Below are 24,738 nucleotides of genomic sequence, written 5' to 3' on the forward strand. Positions count from 1 at the left end.
GGAATCTGCTCTCAACACTAAAACAACTACACCTCAAATTTTAGAGATTTGGGACTAGTTACGGGATCCTAAAGATTTTGGAACTTGGTTGTTATGGGTATGGTGCACCCTTGATTGAGACCTATTTTGGGTCTCCTCCTTGGGTCTCATATTCAGATACCTTCGAGGTGTTAATTCCTAGGTAGATTGGCCTATGGGAGTTAGTTAATTTTAAGCTCTATATAAACCCTTTTATTTTCTCTATTTCTCATCCATCAATCAAATCAAGTATTGAAGCCCTTAGGCTCTCAAGCTCTCAAGAATTCTTCAAGCATTCAAGACATTCAAGCTATCTCTTCATTGAAGATCAATGATTCAGGTATATAAGTTATCGAATGAGTTTATGCTAGATCTTCCATTACATTTCAACATTCAAGATCTACCTTCATACATTCAAGATCCTTCATTGCATCTTAGACATTCATCCTCCCAAAGATCTACATTCATTCTTAAGGCAGATTTCAAGAGCAATCAATCACGAAGGTTTTTTATTTCACTCTGATCTCCTTTATAGAGTTTTTGAAGTTGACCCAAGGCTATATTACATCTACACACTTGATTACATTCCAAATTCAAGAGCACATTCATATATTTACATTGCATTTATGTTAGATCATCACTACTACTTTCTAGCATTCTATCTTTGTTTTAGTATAAGGTTAATTCCTAAAATGGTATTTGACTGAGGCAAACCCCCACAACAAAAAATAAACAAATCCTTTATTTTTTAGGTTTCAGATCTCAGATCAATGAATAAATTACAGATCTTGATACCCTTTTCGACTTTCTTTAGAATTAGGAAATTATAATGAGCATCACACATGGCCAACTAGGGTCATAATGCACCCTTGATGTCCCATTTTGCTCCTGATTACCTAGGCCACTCTTGACAAATCATTGAAAGATTTTTGGGTTTTTTCCATAATGTAGTTTTTAGTTCAAGTAGCAGTAATCAACCCTTTGAAGGTCGTTTGATAGCTCATTTTTAGGCTTGTATTTCACAAGGTATATCATCTTCCTCTCTTCATTTCTATATACTTTACCTTTTTGTCACATCTTTATATCTCAGTTCTATATTGCATATCTTTATACTTAAATCCTCTTAAGGTGGAGGTGAGAGAGAGAAATAAATTCAAGTTATTCATCACTTTTGCATTAGGTTTTGCATTGATACTTCCTTTTGTGTTAACCAAACCTAACCTAAGGCGTGGATCTTGGTCTTTCCTCTTTATTAATGTAGTGGTTTGATGCTCCCATTTTCCTACCCTATAGTTGGAAACACAAATCTTCCCTTTAGAGGCTTGTATACTGGTTTGATTGTTAAGCTATCTATAAAAAATAAATCAAAGCACAGAAAAACATCATTGACTTAAATTGCTTACGGGGGAAAGAGTAGATAGAAGAAAGAATATGTGGGTGAAGCAAAACATCAAATAAACGATTTTTTATTTTAATATACTTGAATGTATAGATAACAATGAAGAAATAAATAAATGTGTGATAGAAAAATTTAGGAGTATCACACAGTCAAAACAATATGGGCACAAAAAAGCCTACTATATCAAAGAATTCAACCCTACAAGAGATCACAAAAGTAAACATACATAAGAGAAAATATTAAATAGGAGGAAAAACTCTTATAACACGACATAGAACTGGTTCTCACCATTTGAGATATGAATTGACAGATAGATTATACCCAAGGAAGAATGGGAAAAGAGAATATGTCTATTTTGCTTCATGGAAGTGATAGGGATAGAACAACATTTTATCACTGAGTACCCAACATATGGTGACATCTGCCCCAGCTATGAGGATATTTTGAAACTAGACAATTAAGTACTTAATTTAAAGAAACACGACTAGACATAACAATGAACCTAGTAATCAAAATCCACTCTTGAACAACAATTTTGGAGTGTGTGTGTGTGTGTGTGTGTGTATTTTCTTAAAATTAGTAAACGATCAAAGCCTTTGGATTATATTGATAAAATAAAATAAAATTACAAGTATCTCCATTCAAATAGGCACTGGTAGGAAAGAACGAAGAAGAAAACCTTCAGTCTAGCCCAGGACCGAAGTTTTATACAAAGTACATATTTAAAAGGGGCATACCCTAGTCTCGATTTTTTCGAAAGACATCATTCTTTGTCTTTCTATGCTTGGTTTCATGATGAAAACCATCATTAATATTTGAAATTATGAACATTTGCCCTTATCACATTTTATGGTCTTAAAAAGGCATTCCTTCTTTTACATCTTGATTTAAAAGTGTGTTTTTTTGAGGGTCCCATAGACTAAGTACTTTATTTAAAGAAACACAGCTAGACATAACAACCAACCAAATAATCAAAACCCACTCTTAAACAACATTTTTGAAGTGTGCCTTTTTTTGAGGGTCCCATATACTACTTTTGTCTTGTATATGTTATTAAAATCTTTCATTCATTCATTCATCTTCAATTAGACTAATGATAAAAAACTTGTACTTTAAAAAAATTACAAAATCAAATTTAAAAATAAAAATAAAAACTAGAATTATAAAAGATTTAATTGTAGCACACTTGAGAGCCTAATCCCTATCGTCATATAGAAAACCCCAAAACAAATAGGTAAAAATGATGAACTTAAAAAAATACCTCTTATTTCCAATCGTAGAAGTCATTAAAATTCCTGCATTCTCGTTCATTCATTCGAATTCGATTGCGAAAAACCAAAACAAAACATAGCTCGACCACATCTGTTTCCTCCTACTACGTCTTGTAACGTTAACCAGCCACAGATGTCTCTGCGTCTCTGGTTCTTGGAAGACCCTTGATTACGGAGTTCGGGAAATGTGAAGAGGACTATTCTGCTTCTTGATAATGCGAATAAAACGGTTGAAGAACTGTCCATGCCGTATCAAATTGTGAATTCTGTGAGGTCGGAGATAAGATGCCTAAGACGGAGAAGCCCAATTCCTCCCACAACTTTGTGTGGATGCCTTCTCTCAAGGTTTGGATATTTTCCCCCTCTGCTTCCTCTTCCTCTCATTCTCCTTTGATTGTAAATGAAACAGATAGATCCAAACGTAAAATAATGGACCAAAAAAGAGATCATTCAACCGAGCGACAGGAGAAGAAGCTCAAACAGAGTAATACGTCTTCAAAAGCATCTTCACACGGATGCCCAATATGCCTGGGAGACTTCCATCAATCACAGTTGGCCGTTCTCACTGTTTGTTTGCATAAATTCTGCTTGAAATGTATCGAGACATGGAGTTCACTGCAACGCAAATGTCCGCTCTGTAAACGCAGTTTTGACGGTTGGTTTTATGATGTAGAAGGATCCCACAAGTACAAAGAGATACGTCTATCGCGCTTGCGGGAAAAACCCCAGACATCTGTTGACAGAAACAATAGGGATTATCATAGGTGAGCTTATTAGGTCTTTTACTGGACTGTTGTAAGTTTTATGCTTATAAATTATTTTCTTAATGTCTACACTACGAAACCCGGTTTTACAACATTAAGTTGCCCTAATTCGTCCATTGATTTTGATTTCTGTTGGGTTTTCTTTGACTTGGGAAAATAAATTTAATTTTCTAATTAATTTATATGGGATTTGCCATTCATAGAGGAAACCGAAAATGACCTGTTTATCACCTTTGATTTTTTTGATTCAGTGGAGAAGATATATAAATTTTGTTGCGTTAGTTTCCGTTCTAATTATTCTCCTGATGTGAGCTTGAGGTTTGAGAAGAGGGTTTTTTGAATCTTAAAACAGAACGTTACAGCAAGCAAGATGGCAAAATTTGGGTAGTCAAAGGAGCACAAGGCCATTACCACGACGGCGTAATTTTGGGAATTCCAGATTTATATCATCTCTGGAGAAGCGTAGGACTGAAGAAGAGCGTGCTGCTGAAAGGGCCATTAGATGGCGAGCCAAGTAACTTTCTAGTGCTTTAATAACATATTTTCCCCTTTTCGATAATATTCTTGCCTGAAGTTACGGATGCTGGGTATTGTATTTTGGAAAATCTTGGACCACATTCATAAGATTTTAAACCTGTATTAGTGAAAGAAAAAGGTCAATCTTTGTCACACTAACATTTATTTACTTTTTGGTTCTGTGTTTTGCATACCTACTCATGACAATGAAATACTTAGCCACGATACTTAACTGGATTGCCAGAATACGTGTAGAATACCTACTATTTTTTGTTAGATTGTAATACCCATTGTTGGCATATTAACTAATAATACACCATATTTGTTTTCCCCTTTATTGTTTGAAGCTTCTCCTACTACAATTCATCAGATATGACTTTGTCTATGTATTTTGCTGTAGCTTTGTGATGTGTTTGATATTATTCTACAGTAATGAGGTTAAATATTTTGTAGAAAATTTCTGGATACTGCTATATATTGCCTTTAATGTTTCAAAATGTATGCTGATCACTCAATAATTCACAAAGAAATCCTACCATATTTTCTATGGGTTTCCATCTAGCTTTTATTTCATTTAGTATGTAGGAGGACTATATAGATCTTTATGAGCCATGCATAGATGCAGTTGTAAATTGGAATGATAAAATTTTGCTATCTTTTATTATTATAGCAATCCCGTAGTGATCAGTTTCAATTTTGCCCTTGTTGAGGTGGCACGTTTAACGATTTTTACATTGTAGCAATGAGCCTTCATAACATGCGATGGATAGAAATGAGCCTTCATGGGGCAGCCATGTCAATTTTATAATTGATATTGACTTGATTTCAATATCCTTGTTTATGAGGTAATGGATATAATGCATTTTTTCTGGATTGTGGAAATGTATATATTTGAAAAGAAGCATGTATATCGAGTGCATTCTTTCTTATATTCAAAGATATGTTCATTAATTGATTTCTTATCTAATGTTTATGTATTTGTCATGGTCATAGAATATTATTTTTCAAAGTTGGTTTGGCAGTTTTAGTATTTCTTCTTTAAAAAATTGCAATAAAATGTGTTTGTTTTCTGATTCCGTTTTTCCTGCACTGGAGTGCATTGTATACAATTTAATTTTTTAAAATTGCCAAGCAATCATGTGCAGTTGCAATTTCAGCCTTTGGATAATTCATTTGCACTCATATGAAATAGTTATGAGCGCTGCTAGAAAAACTGAGATCAGCACAGTTTTACTTGGATTTTTTGTGTCAGTGTGGTATTGGGTATATAAGAAAAGAGCAACAGGGGACACAATAGTCTTTGGTCTTTGTTGTTTAGGTCTTCTCTATCCAGATTTTCTCCTCTACATGTATCGATTCCTTTTGATTACGAGCAATTACAGCATACTCTTCCGCTTCCATTTTGATCATGTGAAGTGAACCTTTGAATTTTTGTATTTGAGGCCTCACTTCTTTGCATATATAGTAAAGACTTTCTGAATGCAAATCATCAAGGGCAGTTGATGGATCAATATAATGACTAGAGAGGATTTAGGGCTTTCATAATAGCATCCTCTTTTTTTTTTAAGGAACTCTGAAGCTAAATTAATTATAAATTGGCTTAGTTACCGGATTTGTGCCCTAGAGGCCGGATCCAGATTTGGGTCCGATTCGGATCCGGATTCGTGCCTGCATGAATCTGAACGAATCCACTGTGTAAAACAAGGATCTTGCCCGGATCTGCACGAACCCAGGCACGAATCCTCAAGGATCCAGCGTGAATCCTCAAGGATCGACAGGTTTAAGTGAGTCTAAGTTATATGACTTTTTAAAATATATTTTTTTGCTTTCTAGTGCTAAAATGACCCTTTTATGCATTATATATACTAAAAACTGAGAAAGATATACATAATATAGTGTATATCTATATATATAAACATCTGTTCCTAGTTGGGGATTGGGCAAGATCAGTAATATATATATATATATATATATATATTAACATCTGTTCCTAGTTGGGGCTTGGGGCAAGATCAGTAATATATATATATATATATATATATATATATATATATTCACGAATCCTCCACAAATCCTATTTGGGAAAAAAAAAAATCACGAATCCACGGATCTGATTCATGTGCCCGAATCGGATTCGTATCCCGAATCGGTAACTAAGTAAATTGGTATTTCCTCAAAAAATTACCAGTTATTGAAAGTTCTCTTCATTTTCCCTTTTTATCGATCAAACTAATGCATTTAGAGTTGATGTAGCATAAAATCTGAAAATCAGCTAATTAGTTGACTCTAATTAGGCCTCCTTTTTACTTTATTACACTTAAGCTAATCTCGGGAAGTGCTTATTTATTTTTATGTCATGTGCTTTTTTTATCTCATTATAGGATCAAGACATTTGTCATAATCTAATTTATTATTTAATCCTCACATAGGGTTTCATAGACAGTTGCTTTTTGCTTGTTCCTTTTATAAGGACTCTTTATTCAATATTTTAATTGTCCCGGCTCCTATCCAATCCTTTTAAAACTGATGTGTATTGAAATTATTTTTGTTGCATACACATCATTTACTTTTTTCTTTATGTGGTAGTTTGGTTGTAGGTGATTTCTAAAAGCTATGGGGTTCAACAATCAACTCCAGCATGGTATCAAAACTCACTATTGCCACTTACATGGTCTTAAAGCACCAGGTTTGTGATTCCTTGTCCATTTCTTTGAGAGATTTGGCCTTGAGGAAAAAAATAGCACAGTCCAGAGCAAAATGGGCATTAGCTGTGGGTCCAAAATGCTCAGCAATTGTAAAATTGTTTTTCCCAAATGCTGAAAGTGGACTATTAAAATTTTTTATTTTATTTTATGGGCTACATGATATTGAGGCAAACAGGTGTATAGTCATCATTAGATCTCTGTAGGTCTTGCACCAGTTCGAATTATTTCCAGCAAAGCTTTATAAATAGTGGTCAAATCAAGAAAAACCTGGCGATATTTTAAAAAGAAGCAACTGGTCTTTTGGCTTTTTCGCAAGTTTTTTTTAAAAACATCATTATTGTCATTAACTAGTCGACCTTAGGTCCTTACCTTTAGGCTAAGTTTTTGTACCATATGCTCCCCTTAGCAGCTTCATATCTATTAGTCAACAACATTGTTATGCTTGCACAGAGGCTATTACTGTTACAAACTTTTCTCAGTTACATGAAAACCATATTGCTAAAAAGCTGGCAACATCCAACTAGTCAACAATTCTTTTTGACTATACAGGAATATTTTCAAACCAAAACGTATTTTGATCATCTCTTAATGATATCAACATGGCATCATAGTAATGTTAGCTATGGTACTACTCTCTTGGTGCTTAAAACCCTGTCCTAAAAGCTATTGTTTTTCTTTTTGCATAATTTGGGCATACAGTGTCAGAAATTGGCGAATGAGATATCATTGGAAAAATTGCTTGCTTGAATTAATTGATTGAACAGGTGCCTATAGCAATTTACAATAGTTTCAAATTGAAGTTTACTTCTTCTAAAAATAGAAGACTAAAATTAAATAATAAATAAAACATCGAAATGACGATTAACAAAAGAATTGAAAAAACTAGCTAAAAATAGTAAAAGAAACTAAAATATTAAAAGAATTTAAAATATTCTAATATCCTCCTTTAATTATCATTCTAACAACCCTACAAAAGACAACTTGTAGGTCTTTTGGTCACAAATGTCTAGAAAGTTGTTCCCTTGTGGTCATGGATGCATGAAAGCTGCCCCTTTTTGGTCATGGACGCATAGAGAAGGCTGCCCCCTTCTTGTTTGAGCACTTCGAAAAATGAGCCTGCTGTTGAGACCTGCTTGATTCTGCAAAACTTTTGGAAATGTCCAACATAATGAAAAACTGCAAGAAGCCACATTCCCTGAGAAAACCCTAAAACTTTATTATCCCAAAAAACTAAGTTACCGGAATTGCTTGTGGAAGGTGGTATTTGAAAGTCAGTTCGTTGCAAAGTTGGGTTTGTTTCGGATTCGCTCAAAATTCTACCACAGCCAGGTAAATTTGCTTGAAACTCTCTCAAAAGAACTGTCTAAGAAAATTCGGACGAATTTGACTGAAAACATCGTTTAAAAAAATTCATAAAAGCTTTTTGCTAATTTAATTTGACCCTCCAACCCTAAAAGTGACCACTAAAAAGACCAAAAGGATTGTTTTATATGTCATTCGTGCATTTGTGAATAGAAAGAAAGACTACTTGCCTCCATTTGTGTATGAACTTATTTGCTGCTGCATATATATGTACACCACACACACACGCACGCACGCACATTTTAGAAAAAAAATTGTTCGGACGCACCCAAAATGAATCCGAAACCAACCCCAAAACCAAAAAAATTTGGACGAATTTCAAACCTGCATCAGTACTAGAATCTGAACTGACAACTTAGGAAAAAATGATAAAAACCTTAAAACTGGAACCCTTGACATAATTTTTGTGGAAATAAATTATAAACAACCAATAAACAAAATCCCACAAGAACAAACAACTTGGCAAATAATGGAACCTAAATTCAATTTTTAAGGAGAAAAGTTGAAAAAACCAGACACATTTTTTGAGGTGAAATTAGTCAAAACTGTACATAATTTTTTACAAAAAAATAAAATAAAAACATACAATAAATTTTCAAGGAAAAAAGTAATAATTTTTTATGGAAAGAAAATTATAAAACCTATCTAGATCTTCTTAAGGGAAAAAATAATAAGCTCATGCCGAATTGTTTTAAGGGGAAAAAGTTATGGAAGCCCAACAAATTGCACAAGGCACAAATTTCAAGTGACCAATCCCAAGGCAAACATTTGTGGGTTCAAAGACCTAGAAACCCTAGGTCGTAGATAATCAGAGTTTAGAAAAAATAGAGATCACAAACCCATAGCTTATAAGAGTTAAATATCTCTATTTTTGTTTCTCTCTCTTCTGTAGATTACTTCTATTTCTAATGGTCACTCTTCTTCTATGTTTCCATATTCTCTCTTTGCTTAATATGGAAAATCTCTCTCTCTAGAATGTTTCGATTTCTCTATCTTTGTTCGTTATAGAAACATTCTTTTGTATGCTTGTATATATAGATCATTTATGATCTCTGTTTAATAACACATTCATTATTTTACCATAATATGGTATCAAAGCTTTTTTTTTTTTGAAAAATAATTATTTCATGATTGAAATTTTATGATATGCTTTTCAAAATAGGTTTTGAAAATCTTTAATTTCTTCATGAAATTTTTAGACTCATAAGTCTTTTAACATCCTTTGCCTGGGTGTGTTAAAACTTTTGTTTGTAGGGATATTTTCTAAAATTTGTTTAGAGTTTTTGTATTATTTCTTTCTCTAGGAGGCTTTTCTTTTGTAGCTCGTGCATCATCTCCCTTTCCCTTGCCTATGCGACCAACATCCTCTGAAAAACGATGAACTTTTTGGTGTTTTTGGTCTGCTTGAAATTTTTTTGTGAGCCCCTTCTTTTGCAATATCACTTCCTTTTTTTGGGGGCATTTTTGACTTGTTTCTTATGCACATCTTTTCCAAGGGGCGACGTCAAGGGTTTTTACAACCCTTTGTCATTGATTTCCGGCTAGAATAGTTTCGTTTTCCATCATTTTATAGTCAAATATGTCATTTTTTTGTTTTTTAAAAATGGCTAGGTTTTTTTTCAAAACTCTTTTAACATGCTGTTTTAAAAAACCTTTTGCAAATTCTTGGTTTTTGCAAATCTCAACTAGGTGAGTTTTTGTTTTTTCATGGTGCATTGTTTTTTGTGCCTCAATTTTTAAGCCAACAGATTTAGAATCTAATTTCAAATTCTTTTTGGGTTTTTCGAGCTCTCTTTTGGATGTCCTTTTTTTTTCGAGTCTTTTGTCAATTTGCCTTGAAGGTCGTGCCTTTTCAAATATTCACGTTTTTTTTGCATAAAAAATGTGTCATGGCATCTCTCACCAATCTTCTCTTGGAAGGTAGTCAACGATTCAACGAAAATAACTAAAACACTTGGAAGCAGAGAATGATGATGATCTTCAAGTACCGTTGCCTTGAGGCACTTGTCCTGGGTACTGAGATTTGTCCTACCATAGTTAATGCTATCACAAAGCAATATTTCTAATGGTCAATATTTTTTGCAATATTTCTAATGTGTCATGGCATTTCTCACCAATCTTCTCTTGGAAGGCAGTCAACGATTCAACGAAAATAACTACAACACTTGGAAGCAGAGAATGTTGACGATCTTCAAGTACCGTTGCCTTGAGGCACTTGTCTTGGGTACCGAGATTCGTCCTAACATAGTTAATGCTATCACAAAGCAAGATTCGTCTTGGGAACATGTAGAGCTCACTAATCAGCTCGAGTTTGCTGCCTTTTACGCCTTTTGAGGATTCTCCGGCATTATTTTTTTTGTTTTGAAGTTGGATTGACCATTAAGGTAGGGTATTAGAGCTAAATATCTCTATTTTTTCTCTTTATTCGGTAGGTTTACTTCTATTTCTAATGGTCACTCTTCTATGTTTCCATATTCTCTCTCTGTTCAACATGGAAACTCTCTTTCTCTCTTCAAAATGTTTTTATTTCTCTCTTTGTTTGTTATAGAAACATTCTTGGGTATACTTGTATATATAGATCATTTATGATCTCTGTTTAATAACAAATTCATAAATTTTTCATAATATAACTTAGAAACTTTAGCAACAAAAGCGGCCAAAATGCGGGCAAAAACTGGGTGGAAATCACGTCTAAAATGGCGATCTGCAGAAACACCACTAATGTGTGTCTTGTGCCTTTAGATCAAATGTAGGTGTGGAAAGTCGCTCAGAGAAATGCATGTGGCCTGCAGAAGCCATCATGAAATTATAAATATGAGAAGTCATGTGGAAAGATACTGGAAAAATGGATGTCCTGGGGTTTGCAAAAACTTGTTGCATAAAAAGAAGATGTCACTGGCACAAACAATATCTCATGTCAAAAACATAGCAGCACGTCTATACAAATTGCATGCAGACAAAAGAGCATGGTGTCGTTGGTTAATATTGTGTAGCCAATGGGTTGATGTCGTCAGTAAATATTGTGTAGCCGATGGGTTGATCTCGTCAGTAATTGTTATGTAGCCAACGGGCCCCTTCGGGAAGGTTCTTCGGGATGGTATATGTACAACTTTGGATCATTGTTGTAATCATCATTGGAAGCACTAGTTATCTCTTCGGCATATATGCGAATAATAAAAAAAGTAGTACTTCAATGTTGCATATTCTTGTCTATTGTCTGCATACATTAGTAAACCGTTTACCCCGTATGGTAAACAAATGGGTTTTGAAGGGCTCAAGAGAGCAAAAATGAACATCGATCTGTAGTAGAAATACTGGAAAAATGTTCAAGTTCTCCTAAAAGATGGATGTCAATAGAAAGGGTTGCGATGAGCACAGGAAGCCCTCAACCACGACCCACCAAATCCTTGAAAATCCTCCACAAAAATGCTGCAACATATTCAAAACACTCACTATTTTTTATGAATTGAATTTTTTTTGGAAAAAACTCTAGATCAAAAGAGGCTTGAATTTTTTGTTCAAAATTTGCTAAATTTTGAAAAACCCCATTGACCCACTTTGCCAAATTTGCAAATTATTATACCTGACTAGGGTTTTTTGTAATTCTCAGACAAATCCGACATATGGATTTATGCTTGTTGGTTTTTTAGTCGAAATGATTTTTTTAAAGTTCATGGTTTTTTTTTGATCAATAACTAGAGTATTATATTGATAATCAAAAGAAGACACATATATTGAGATTGTCACATAATGACCAAAGGATCTCCCCAAAGACTCTTAACCCCAAACTATCTAAACATTACATTCTTCTTTTACATACATTGGATTGACCACAAAACGCTAGGCCCCAAAACCTTGAACAAAAACTGGGCCCATTAACAACTAACCCTTCCTTCAGTGAAATCAGCTGTAACTTGCTCCTAGGTGAAATTTTGAATTCCCTCCTTGCTATGTAGACTTGCCACTGGAGCATTGCTCCTCATCTCTGCAACACTTCTATGATCTTCAATAAATGAAATGTCGATCCCCACAACCACCCCATCTCGGCCACTTGATTGAGGACCCAGACCACTTTGGCAACCACTGCTTTTTTGAGGCACATGTAGCTATTGATAAGCCACCAGGTGCCCATCTTCGTCAATTGGAGCCTATGACCAAATTGGTGCAACCTTCCTTCGTTGCTTGGCATTTAGGCTTGCCAATCTAGCATGCTCCCTTGTTTGTAAACACTCCAACAACAAAAACCACCAATTCTCGGCAAAAGGCAAATGCATTGCTACAAGGCTAGCTGACGACCATACCAACCAAGGTTGAAGCTCACCATCACCATCACCAATCAACCTCCACGGGCCTTGACCCATGTGCAACCCGACCCCAATTTCAGTCCTATGCACCACATCCTCCAAACCCACAACCCATTTTGCTTCTAGACAGGCTCATGCCAATGTAGGATCTCCTCTTTTCCCCCTCCCACCATCAATGCTAATGCAAGAAAGAGGGTCAAAATGTCCATATTGGATCAAGGTGTTGATTTTCTAGGATCATTTCTGCAAATGCAGTAACATTGCCAATGTGATAGATGCTTTTCAAATGTAGATTGGATCTCATATATAAGAGAGGAGGAGACAAGAGACATGTCCCTATATTTTAATCATCATTAGTTAAAAAATAACTATATGTATAACACACCTTTAAGCATAATATTAATATATTAACCATATATGTAATATATTATAATATTATAATATTATTATATAATAATATATAATAATATTATAATATTATAATATTATTATATAATAATATATAATAATATTATAATATTATAATATAATAATATATAATGCATACTATATATAATATACCATCAATGAGATATCTCATGATAAAATCAAACCGACAGAAGCTATAACAAAGTCATGACCCATAAAGACATGACTCTACTTGGCCAAAGGCCACATAGGGTCACGTCCCAACTTGATCACTGTCGGTGAATAAGCAAATACAATTAGTTTGCTTCTCAATCGACAATCATGTGGAGGTAAAACAATTACATTCAAGAACTTCATAACATAATAGTCTCTTCTGATTAGAAGAGCCCAATTAGTTAGGTAAAGTCATTTATAAATAAATAGACATATATATATATATATATATATATATATATATATATATATGTTCTTATCAGTAATATGAAACATAAAACAATGGTCATAAAAATCATGAATACAAATACTCAATGTAATGAATATATCACTTCGACTGATGCTATACTTCAACACAAGGGTGTAGTCATGGACCAAATAATCATCCCTGAAGATAAAAAAAAATAGCCTCCCGAAATGTATCTTCATTGCTAAGCCTTTTTACAGTGATTGGCTCTTGAAACAACAGAATTTGGCTTGGCGTCTGCAAGGAAAAATTTGGTTCCATTGCGCACACCTAGCAATCACCAGTCCTCACGCACTCTTCTCAAAGTTCAAAAGCATAGGCAAAAACATAGATGAAAAGGCCATTATAAACTACCGTCAAAGCCTCCATAACAGAGTGTTTAAATGAATGCGCATCATTTCAATTACATCTAGCTCACACACGCTTGCCAGACACATACAGACTGAATTATACACATGCCAAATAATGAAGACTGCCTCCACCATTTCACATACCACCCAACATGTGACAAATCCAATAACTTGTATCTTTGTAAACAAAATATAAGTCCTTTGGATCAATTGAGCCGAAATCTTCAAAAAGTTCAAAGTTGTCATTTGGTGACCTCGATGCACCTATTTTAGATAGTTTGTCAGGCAAGGAATTGGCCTCTTTAGGAACATGAGTTACCCAAAATTCCTCCACTTCCCCCGAGAGGGCAGAAATTTGCCGAATATATCTGTTCAAATACCATGTGTCCAATTCCCCTTATGGAATCCCATTCACGTTGATCTGCGAATCACCTTCAAGATGAACTCTTCGAGCCCCCAACTTGATGTCCAACAAGATTGTTTCAACAGCCGCTAGGCATTCAACCTGATTATTGGTTCCATCTGAGACTCACTTTGCTCCATGGCTAAATATAACTATTTGCATTTCTTGCCACAACGCCAACTCCCGACAGGCCTAGGTTCTCCTTTGAAGCTCTGTCAAAGTTTACTTTGATCCATCCAAGATCCGGGGGAACCCAACAAGCCACAGCAACCGCATCCATAACCAAAAGAGGATTATCCCTCTTAGGCACATTAATGGCGTTTTAAAGTTTAAGGGTTTTTACACTATTTTCCCTTCAATTTTTTTTAGAGAGTTTCAATAGTTTTTTGTCCTAGAAAGAATTCTGGGAGGGTTTATAATTTTTTTCCTTAAAAATTAGGAGTTTGTTCTTGTATGACCTAGTCAATGTTTCTGTAGTTCGGGAAGGCTTTCTGCTTTCTGGAAAGGTTTTACCGTTTTTCCCTCTAAAACGATATTTTGTACACTGATTTGTGTCTCAAAATTTGTGCCAGTTATTTGTTTGGTTTTTCAACTTTATCCTAAAAAATTGTTTCTGGTTCTCTAGTTCGCAAAGTTGCATGGGATTTCTTTATGGGTTTTTATCTGAAAACTTTAGTTTCAGGGTTTTGTCATTTTTTCCCGCAAAAATTCATGGCATCTTGTTGTCTGTTTTGAGTTGTAGTGCTCATTTACAAAAAGTTCTTAGCAAATCATGGTATCTCGCAGTTTGTTTTTGAAATAGCCCAGCTAGCGTATTATATTGAAAATATTGTCAACTTGAAACATATTTATAAAAAATGGATCAAACAAGCTTGGGACTAATTTCTTTTCACAAATAAACCAGAACCTTACAAATTAAATCAGATATTGCATAAACTGTCAACTGCAAAAGTAAGGTATTGAAAGCATTTTCTATTTGATTCTTATTGGACAGTTGAGGAATACCAAAATCTGGTTTCAAACCCTTCATTGTTCATAGCAGCTATGTATGAACGAGTACCTCTGAAATCCTTGCAAATATTTCTCAAACCCTCAACAATTGTGGACTGTGATTTTGAAACTGAAACCCAATTCCATATCCATACCTATGCTGCTGTAACATGCATGCAGCAGCTAAAAGTGTTTCGTTGGAGTAGCATCCAAGGCTTGATGCTCAGGTTTTGCGTCCTTAGCATAGAGTTTTGGTGGGCAGACCAAAGATAATATAAAATCATAATAAACAAGTCCCCAAACATGTCCTTCTATTGTAGTAATATAACTCTCAACCCTTCAACCCTAACATTGGTTATCCAAAACCTAACTTTGCAATAATAATTGGGGAAAGAATATCCCTCAGCATTAATCCACAAAGTAGGGAAAAATACAAAATTATCTAATTCAACTTGGTCCCAAGCCATGACTGAAAAATAGGAAGCCACTTAAGTGAATTCAGTCCCACCACTTATTGAAACAAAAGACTTGTCAAATTTAGAAAAAATGGCCTGTATGAGAAGAAACATACTACAACCTTATTAGGAGAATTAAGAACTACAGTTAGAGAAGGGACATGACGATCCTCCCTTCTCGAGATTACGGGTCCACAAGCAATCACAAGTTTGGATGTTGCAAAATTTCCTTTCCCTCCTAGAAAGCATCTTCTAGAGGTAAATCCTTCCATTTGATTAGATATTCCTGGATTACTTTGCTTCTTAGTTTTTCTCTCGCGCCAATCAGCAGTGCCTTCAAGGAGAAGCACCAACTTCCTAGATTTGTCCAATGGTGGTAACTTAGGAGATGCAACTGTCTAGTTTCCCAATGCCTTCTTCAAATAGTATACATGAAAAATATTATGAATCTTACTACCTAAGGGAAGCTTGAGTTCATAAACAACCTCTCCAGTCCTCCTAATCACCTTATGTTGGTAAACAGATTTGTTCTTTTAGATTATTACTCTTTAATGCCCAATTTGGAACAATATCTGATCACAAACAGTTGGAAAGCTCCTTATGGATGTTTTAGCTTTCCTCTGAATTGGTAGGTACAACTCCCTAAAATAGATTTGCAATGAATTCTGTTTTCTTCCTAAACTACTTTGGGGTATATTCTTAACCCGAGAACAGTAGAGGGATAACCGAGCTAGACTTAAATAAAATCCAACTCAGGCAGATAGAAGTTTCTTAACACTGAAACAGATTTATGCATCCACACGTTTTATGAATCCATAAATCCCATCCACATAATTAACTACTGCTGAACTAAGCTAATTTAAATCTGAACTATGACTAATAAACTGGAAACGCTGGAAGGGTTCCTCTTCGAATGAACTATAACAATACTTATTGCATTCATCCGTTGCCTCAAAATAGGGGAGGTAGAACTCTGTTCTTCCCTTGTTCCAATTCAAACAAAAGAGAAAACATGAACTAAATACAATACTAACTGGAACGGAAAATGATTGACATAAAATACCATTCGATTGTCTCTGCAACAAAAAGTACTTCACACCAAAAATTTGCCGACCTTTCATTAATCTTTTCAATTCATATATATAGAGTTTTTGAGATGACCGTTACAATGGAAGCTTAATCGGTTCATCTTCTAAAAATGACAAATGGCAAGATGCCAGTTTGTCGTATTACAAAATTACAAAAGGAAAACAAAAAGAGGGCATAATATGAATCATTTAGACTTCTTCCCCTTTTCTGTTTTCATTCTATGTGACTTAGCAGCAACCATTATTGGGATCAACTCCTCATGATTGGGCAGGTGTATATTAGTGAATCTCAAAAGCCATTTTGAGTGTTCCCACGCCAACTCCTTTACAGCATTCAATTGCTTCGGCAACTCTTCCGTGGCCACATGTATCCACCCACTGAGTGTCTGGAGTTCTGTGATTCTGTCTTGACTACTATAGGCCACTTCAGACAGATTATCTAGGACTGTAGAGAAGTTACTTTTCATTACTTCCACTCTAATGAGGTCCTTTCCTTGACTACTAGTTTGAGAATCAGTGTGCAGTCCTCTCATAAGCTCAAATCCCCTATCTTGAGTCTTCTTTATTTTGCCCTCCGTTTCCTTTAGTCCCTTCTCAACTTCCTGGATCATTTCTAGCTTGAACTGCATACTTTGGAGCCATTCAAACAAAGGTTCATTTCCTTTCTTTAGAATCTTGGCTTCGACTGCTTCTTTTGCTTTCATCTGGATAATCATCTTTAAAAGGGAGATGCATTCATCACACCTGACTCTTTTTCCAACCAGAGTATTACTGTTAGACAATATGTTATCCTTTTCTGTATCCAGTCTGAGGATAACATTTCCAATTTGATCTATGAGAGAAACTCCTTCTGATTTAAGTCTCTCGATCCATTCTCTACCAATCTGGCCTTAATGTCTATCTTCTTGTAGCTGGGAAATGAGGGCTTGCACTTCAGCTGCACTAGGAGTCTGGGTCACAGACATACTGGAAATAGTTGCTAGTGGAGTGACTAGTTGCTTGATAAATTTGTTCAATTCCTCTATCTCTGCTTTCATCTTGATCTTTGACAATTTGAGACCCTCCAATTGTCCTTCTATCACTTTATTACTTGATCTCCACAAGCCAACTTTAGTATCATGTCTAGCTTCTCCAAGATTGATCGAATGCAGAGTAAAATCTTCAGGCGTCATATCCTCAATTCTCCCTCCTTTGTTTGGCTTGGCTATTTCCATTGTCAAGTGCCCTGTTTTTAGATCTTGCCCCAGTATTGACAAAGTCTTTTTCTTTTTGACCTTTGTCAATGCAGTCCCAGAACGAACTGCGAGTGATACAGTGTCCTTTGTAGAAACACTTTCATCTTTTCTCTTTCTTTTCCTTTCCAAGGTATCTTCTAACCAAGAATCAGTTCCTATCACTTTGTAAGCTGTTCCGAGTGATTCAGTGCTGAACATTTTCTTCTTCACTGGAGTCGTGGCTACAACAACTGAAGAAAAAGGATTCTCTAAGTCCTTTGAGATGAGTCTGGAAGAAGCCTGGCCCTTCTCAATTTTCAAAGTCTTCTTCGTCTCTTCATCTGATTTAGTTGACTCGCTACTGCTACTTTTTCCATCCCCTAAGTCTACTATCTGTATAGGGGAACTCTCAAAAGTGAAGCACTTGCTGATGGCACAGAGCTATGATGAGGAGATAGGATAGGAGCAGCATGTGGAGATGGAACAGGAGTAGTATGTGGGGAAGGTATTGGAGTAGGGGCACTGTCCCTTGGTTCTTCCGCTTTCTTCTCTTCTGTACCAGTCTGGGTTCCTATAACTGGCAAGGAACCATCATGACATGTTTGGGCTATGGGAACATTCTTGTCAGGGGGTTGATTACCTCCGCCCGCAGGTTGAGTTGGTCCTTGGGTGGAAGCTATGGTCACACCCACTGTAGCACTCTGAGATGAAGTAGCCGTTGCAGCTACTAGAGAAGCTTGAGTGGCTGCACCGTTACTTCGACTCTTTTTGGTTGTCCACTCGACCCATTTCTCAGTTATCTTGATTATCCTAGCCATCATGATATCGAGATTCTCTTCCACATCCACATATGGCTTGGAACTGATAGGAATTCCCCTTAATTTAGTCAAATATGTATTGCTATACATATTTTGACCATCATCCTCCAATCCTTCTACATTGAGATCAATGCCATACGTCTTTATTTGTTCCACCATGAGCTTGGCGAAAGCATGATCTCGGCTCTCCAACTCATCCCTTCAATCTACCCAATAATCCTCCAGAGTGGTGACATGCTTGATCACACTCCCGATTTGAAGCACCTCTCTTGCATATCCATTTGGGTCGAACATGGGCCTCACAACCTCATATTCCTCCAATTTGTACTTATTCTCAAATGCCTTGAGCATGTTTTTGGCATCAGACTGAGAATCACAACTGTAAGCCCCAACCTTCATGGGGGAATTCCCCTTAATTTAGTCAATTATGTATTGCTATACATATTTTGACCATCATCCTCCAATCCTTCTACATTGAGATCAATGCCATACATCTTTATTTGTTCCACCATGAGCTTGGCAAAAGCACGATCTCAGCTCTCCAACTCATCCCTTCAATCTACCCAATAATCCTCCAGAGTGGTGACATGCTTGATCACACTCCCGATTTGAAGCACCTCTCTTGCATATCCATTTGGGTCAAACATGGGCCTCACAACCTCATATTCCTCTTAATTTGTACTTATTCTCAAATGCCTTGAGCATGTTTTTGGCATTAGACAAAGAATCACAACTGTAAGCCCCAACCTTCATGGGGAACTCATACCCCTTCTTCCTTAAACTGGTGCTCAGCACATTCACTTGAATAGCTTGTCTCACGATCTCTATGAGCACGATCATGTCGCTTGGGTATCTAGGCAGCTTCAGAGGAAATCCATCGAAGGTTGCAAGACACACATACGAGAAAGATGAGAATTGAATAAAGTAGCTACCAAATTGACTGATGACCACCATCGCTTCTGGGCTAAACCTCCTCTCCGGGCATCCTTGTAGTTCCCTACAAATCCTCATTGTAAAAGAGTCATTAACTTTGACATACCCTGCATAACTATTTTGTAACTGCAAGCATGGATAAAATTCATAACTTTTTACATCATCAGGAAAATCCTCTATTTTGGGAAGGCCCGGCCACAATTGTAGAGAAGCCAACATATAAATCGGGAAAGAAGACATGTAGAAGGTATTGTAGAACTTTGCAACAATGAGAGCTCTGGACAGATGTTCGCTTACCTCATACACCCAATCAACATAATGTGTGTCTGAACAGATGATTTGCACTAAAAAGAAATATTGTTCTACGAAATTGAGTGCTTCTACCTCACCTTTCAACTGATGCAAAAGAACCAGAATGTCCACGATTTCGGGCTTGAGATCGGTGCCAAAAAGGGTCTTAGGAACCTTATTCTTTGCTCCTCGCGGCTTTTGGAACTAGGACCTCATGATTTCCTTTTGCCACACCATCTTCTTCAAAGAGACTTTGGATATGGCTCCTCCTATGCTCAATTCGGAAAATTCTTCCCTCTCTAGAATCCGGAGGCAATTGACTACAGTTTGCTGGTCAATTGAGATCAAAATTGTATGATCCGGCAACAAAATTTGTTTAGTGTCCGGATTGTAATGGTTAATACATTCCACGATCAGTTCGGGGGCTTGAATTGCCACTGGAAACTTGGCTGCTTCCACTAGCCCGCTTCCTCGGAGTTTCTCTGTTATTGGGTGGATTGGCTCCGTCCTCAACCTTATTTGGAAATCTTGCATGTTGAAGAAACAGAGTGAGGTATCTGTAACATTCTGCAATGTCGACTTAATCCCATTCAGCTCATCAAATCCAGCGAATCTTGTTGCCATCTTAACTGAGATAAAGACGAATTCAAAATCTTAAAACTAAAAATAACACAGAGATTAGAGCTTTGCAACTATGAGAATACTGAAATCACTATTCAATTCAATAGCATAATAGTTCAAATAAGAAAGTGGTAGTTTGAAAATCCGTTATGTTCATCTCTATATAGAAATCCCAATCCACCCGTTAATCTTCAAGATCTGCGCCACACGAGTGAATTAAAGGGATAAATCCATTAGATTAGTAAATGCGGGGGTTTCTAATAGATTTTTCCATGTCTTTTCACTGTTCCCGTTGGCCCAATGGTAACTTTCTTTTATTATAGACTTACTTTCCCATTTTTCACCACGTTGCGGAAAATTAAGAACGGAGTACTACGTGGGGGAAAATCCGCTCAGCCAGATTTTGCTCAAGATACCTTCCCAAATGTGATTAATTGGCTTCTATTATCCTTTTTAAGCATCCTGCAATTGATCTATGGGCTCAACATGCTTGTAGTAGTGATTTTCCAATAGATGCGGAAAATCGCTTTCCAGGGTTGAAAACCCGCTGAGGAGAAGGCAACTTCTGTTTCTTCGCCTTTGCTTTTATTTTCACTTTATCTTTTAAGTAAGCGTGCTTCTAAGCTTTAGAGAATCTAAAAAGGGCTGCGAAAATGAAAAGGAACCCACTTACTTACTTTTCCTTCTCACAAATGTCTTTGTCGAAAAACTGACTTCGTAGGTTGAAAACTCGCCGTGGAGAAGCTACTTTAGAGTTTTCCGCCAGCCGCTATTCTGATCATTACGATGAATTTTGAGTGACTCCCAAGATGGAATACTGCAATTTAAGGAAGATCTATCCACAAAACAACTTGTTTCTTCCATGTTTTAGCCTGTAAACCTCATTTGTTGACCTTTGCGGAAAATCACCTTCACAGTTTGAAACTCCGCCAAGGAGAAGCCGATGCTAGGTTTTCCGCAGACTTCATTTTCTTTATGTGCAAACTATAATGAGTCGCGAGCAAGTTCATTCTCGGAAATGACTTTGTGAAGATCATGTATGACCCAAGAATCTCCATTGAAAGGATCCTAGACTACCCACAAAACTCATGACAACAAGGGCAACCCACCCGGTTATGTAATGAGGGAGAAGAAGGAAGATGAAAACCCGATGGAGAGACTTTTCACTTGGGGAAAAGAAATAGACTTAGACATACCTAAACCTAATTGAGACACAAGATCATTTTCCACTTTGCATAATGGGTACAAGATGAAAAGTGGGGCAACACCTTATTAGGTCCATAAAATATTGGTTTCAATTTTTCTGCTCCACTACTCTCTAGGGAAGATTGCCTCTAAGGTTGTTAGCGAAGGAATACTAAATGACCAACTTGAAATTTTCTTTCCACCCTATGCCTGTCTGCATACTTTTTTTTTTGGTTTTGTGCATGGAGAATATTATCCTTCAATGCTTTGAGTTTATCCTAGTATTGCTGTAAAGTCTCCCTTGCCGGGGGCACTTTGCTATCACCAAAAGCCAAGTCCACAAATGACAAAGCTTCATATCCATGTAGAGCTTTAAATGGGGACAGCCTAATAGTCATATGGTATGTTGTATTGTAGCATTAAACACCCAGATATAGTCATCTGATTGATATACATTGCTTTCTTGAAACATAGTTCCGGAATAGCCTTCAACCCATTTGCTTATTATTTCTGTCTGTCCATCCGTATTAGTTCTGTTGCTACCGACCAAAACAACTCCTGCCAAAACAAGTTGATAGACTTGCTGCCCCTATTAGTAAGCACGGTTCAGAAGACCATGCAATCTGAATACCTCTATGAGAAGCAATTCAGCAACCTGTGAGGCTGAGTAATCAGTCGCAATGGCAAAGAAATGGGACTATTTGGTCTATCTATCCACCACAACAAATATGCAATCCTTCCCTTGTTTGGGAGATTTGTGATGAAGTCCGTTGAAAGAACCTCCCACTTTTGTTCAGGAATGGGCAGGGGTTGTAGAATACCTGCTGGGAATGTATGTTCTGCCTTATTCTGGTGACAAATTAAGAAGCCATGAACATATTGCAGCACCTCATCCTTAAGACCTTTCCAAGAAAATCTTTCTCTAATCCGCGTGTAACATTTAAAGAAACCCAAATGCCTTGCCATGGGAGTCTCGTGTAATGCTTTCAAATACGCTTTCAAAATATTTTGATTCAACTTGGACCCTTGTACAAGATATATTCTACCCTTGGAGTATATTATATTTTCTAACACGGTATATCTGCATTCATGTATCTTCCTGTCTAGTATATCACAAGCTAAAAAATTCTTAGCATATTTGGCCAGCAGCTGTGATTTCCAATCAGCTAAAACTTTTGTAAGTGACCAAAGAATAGGTCTCCTAGAGAGTGCATTAGCCACCACATTTTTCTTTCCTTTGATGTATTCCGCTTCAAAATCATACCCCTGAATCTTGCCCACCCATTTTTGCTGCCTCTCGTTAAGATCCTTTTGTTCCAAAAAACAATTCAAACTATTATGATTGGTGCTAACAGTAAATTTAGCTCCTTTTAAGTACTGTCTAAATTTAGCTAAAGCATGTATGATGGCTAACATTTTTTTTGTCATAGGTGGAGTATAATTTTTTCTGGATTTCTGAGCTTCCTGCTCTCAAACAAAATAAGATGTTAATCCTGCACCAATACTGCTCCAATTCCCTGTCCTGAAGCATTACACTCCACAATGAAAGGCTTTGTAAAATGCTGTAATGCTAACACTGGACATGTACTCATAATAGCTTTGAGTTTGTCAAAGATAACTTGTGCTTCTGTGGACCAATGAAAAGCATCTTTCTTTGTAAGATTAGTCAATGACGAAGCAAACTGGGAAAAACTTCGTACAAACCTCCTGTAATAGCAACATAACCCCTATAACCTACTAAAATCATAAATACTTTTAGCAATTGGTCACTCTTGGATTGCTTGAATCTTCTCATGATGTACTTTACCCTGTCAATACCTATCACATGTCCCCTGTAGAGAATTTCTGACACTTAAACCTCACACTTGGAAGCTTTGGCTAATAAAGATTGCTGTTCCATGCTGCTTAAGAAAGCGTCTATGTGCTGCAAATGTTCTTCCCATGTTTTACTCTATATTAGTATCTAATCAAGAAATACCAATACGAACTTCCTCAACTGTTCGCAGAAAACATGATTCATGCAAAACTGAAAAGTTGCAGGAGCAGTGGTCAAACTAAAAGGCATGCCAAGAAATTCGAAGTGCCCGTAATGACAATGAAATATTGTTTTATGTATATCGTCTTCTCTTATACTTATCTGATTGGAGCCAGATCGTAGATGAATTTTGGAGAAGAAAATTGAGACATGTAGTTCATCCAACAACTCGTCTATTCTACGAATAGGGTACCTGTTCTTTATGGTTCTTTTATTCAATGATCTGTAGTCTATACATATCCGTAATGTGCCATCTTTCTTCTTGACCAACACTATTGAAGAAGCAAATGGACTAGAGCTTGGTCAGATATGATTCATTTTCAGCAACTCTTTAATTGTCTTTTCAATTTCCTCTTTGAAGTAGGGAGGATGCATGTAAGGGGTGGTTATCACTGGTTTCAAGCCTTCTTCCAGTTCAATCACATGCTCCAGTCCTCTATCAGGAGGACTTCCTGGTGGAATATCTCTAAACACTGAACTGTGTTTGTCTAACAAAGACTGTACATCAATATAGTAGGTTGGTTCCTTTTCTCTAACAGCATTATTAGAAACAAAACAATGGGCTGCCCACTAAATGTCATCATGACGAAAATAAACCTCCATTCTTTTGGCAGAGACTATTCTAAGTCCTCCATAGCTCTCAACATTGTTTTCTTACCTTCAACCATAAACTCCAACTGCCTTTGTTTGAAGTCCTGAACGCAACTGCCTAAGGATTCAAGCCACTGGAGACCCAAGACTACATCCACATTACTGAGATGAAGAACATATAAATCTCCTATCAAGGTGTAGTCTCCCATTTGAATATTAAGCTGAGGTAAGACTCAGGAACAACTCAAAGGAAAACCTTCCGCCACAATCATGATGAACTCAGGAACTCCTCTGCTTGCTATCCACGTCTACTAACAAGACTCTCATCAATGAAATTGTGAGTAGCACCTCTGTCAACAAAATATACTGTTCATTGCCTCTTAATGTCCTTTCAGCCAGAAAGGCTACATCTCGGAATTCCTGAGAAAGTAGCAATATGTGGATTTTCTTCAGCAACAGTATTTTCAATTCAATTTGTGGATTTTGAAACCCTTGTGTGTTATCTTCCTCAAAAATTTCCTTTGACTCATCCTCATCTTCTAAATGAACTTCAACTG

The 24,738-nt window shown here is 36.5% G+C and overlaps 1 protein-coding gene across 2 annotated transcripts in view; it reads left to right on the forward strand.

The window, feature by feature from the left end:
- The first annotated feature begins 2,653 nt into the window (after positions 1 to 2,653).
- The window catches only part of LOC149540563 (RING/U-box superfamily protein), a 47,886-nt gene continuing 25,801 nt past the window's right edge, over positions 2,654 to 24,738 (forward strand). For both annotated transcript variants that reach the window (XM_089801642.1, XM_089801643.1), the window contains exons 1-2: positions 2,654 to 3,452; positions 3,805 to 3,966. In XM_089801642.1, the coding sequence (XP_089657768.1) occupies positions 2,974 to 3,452; positions 3,805 to 3,966 (641 nt within the window). In that variant the 5' untranslated portion in view covers positions 2,654 to 2,973. The remainder of the gene's footprint in view (positions 3,453 to 3,804; positions 3,967 to 24,738) is intronic.

This window comes from Cupressus sempervirens, chromosome 9, assembly GCF_028749045.1.
Source record: "Cupressus sempervirens isolate cs-2001-9-10 chromosome 9, ASM2874904v1, whole genome shotgun sequence".
Classification (NCBI taxonomy): domain Eukaryota; kingdom Viridiplantae; phylum Streptophyta; class Pinopsida; order Cupressales; family Cupressaceae; genus Cupressus; species Cupressus sempervirens.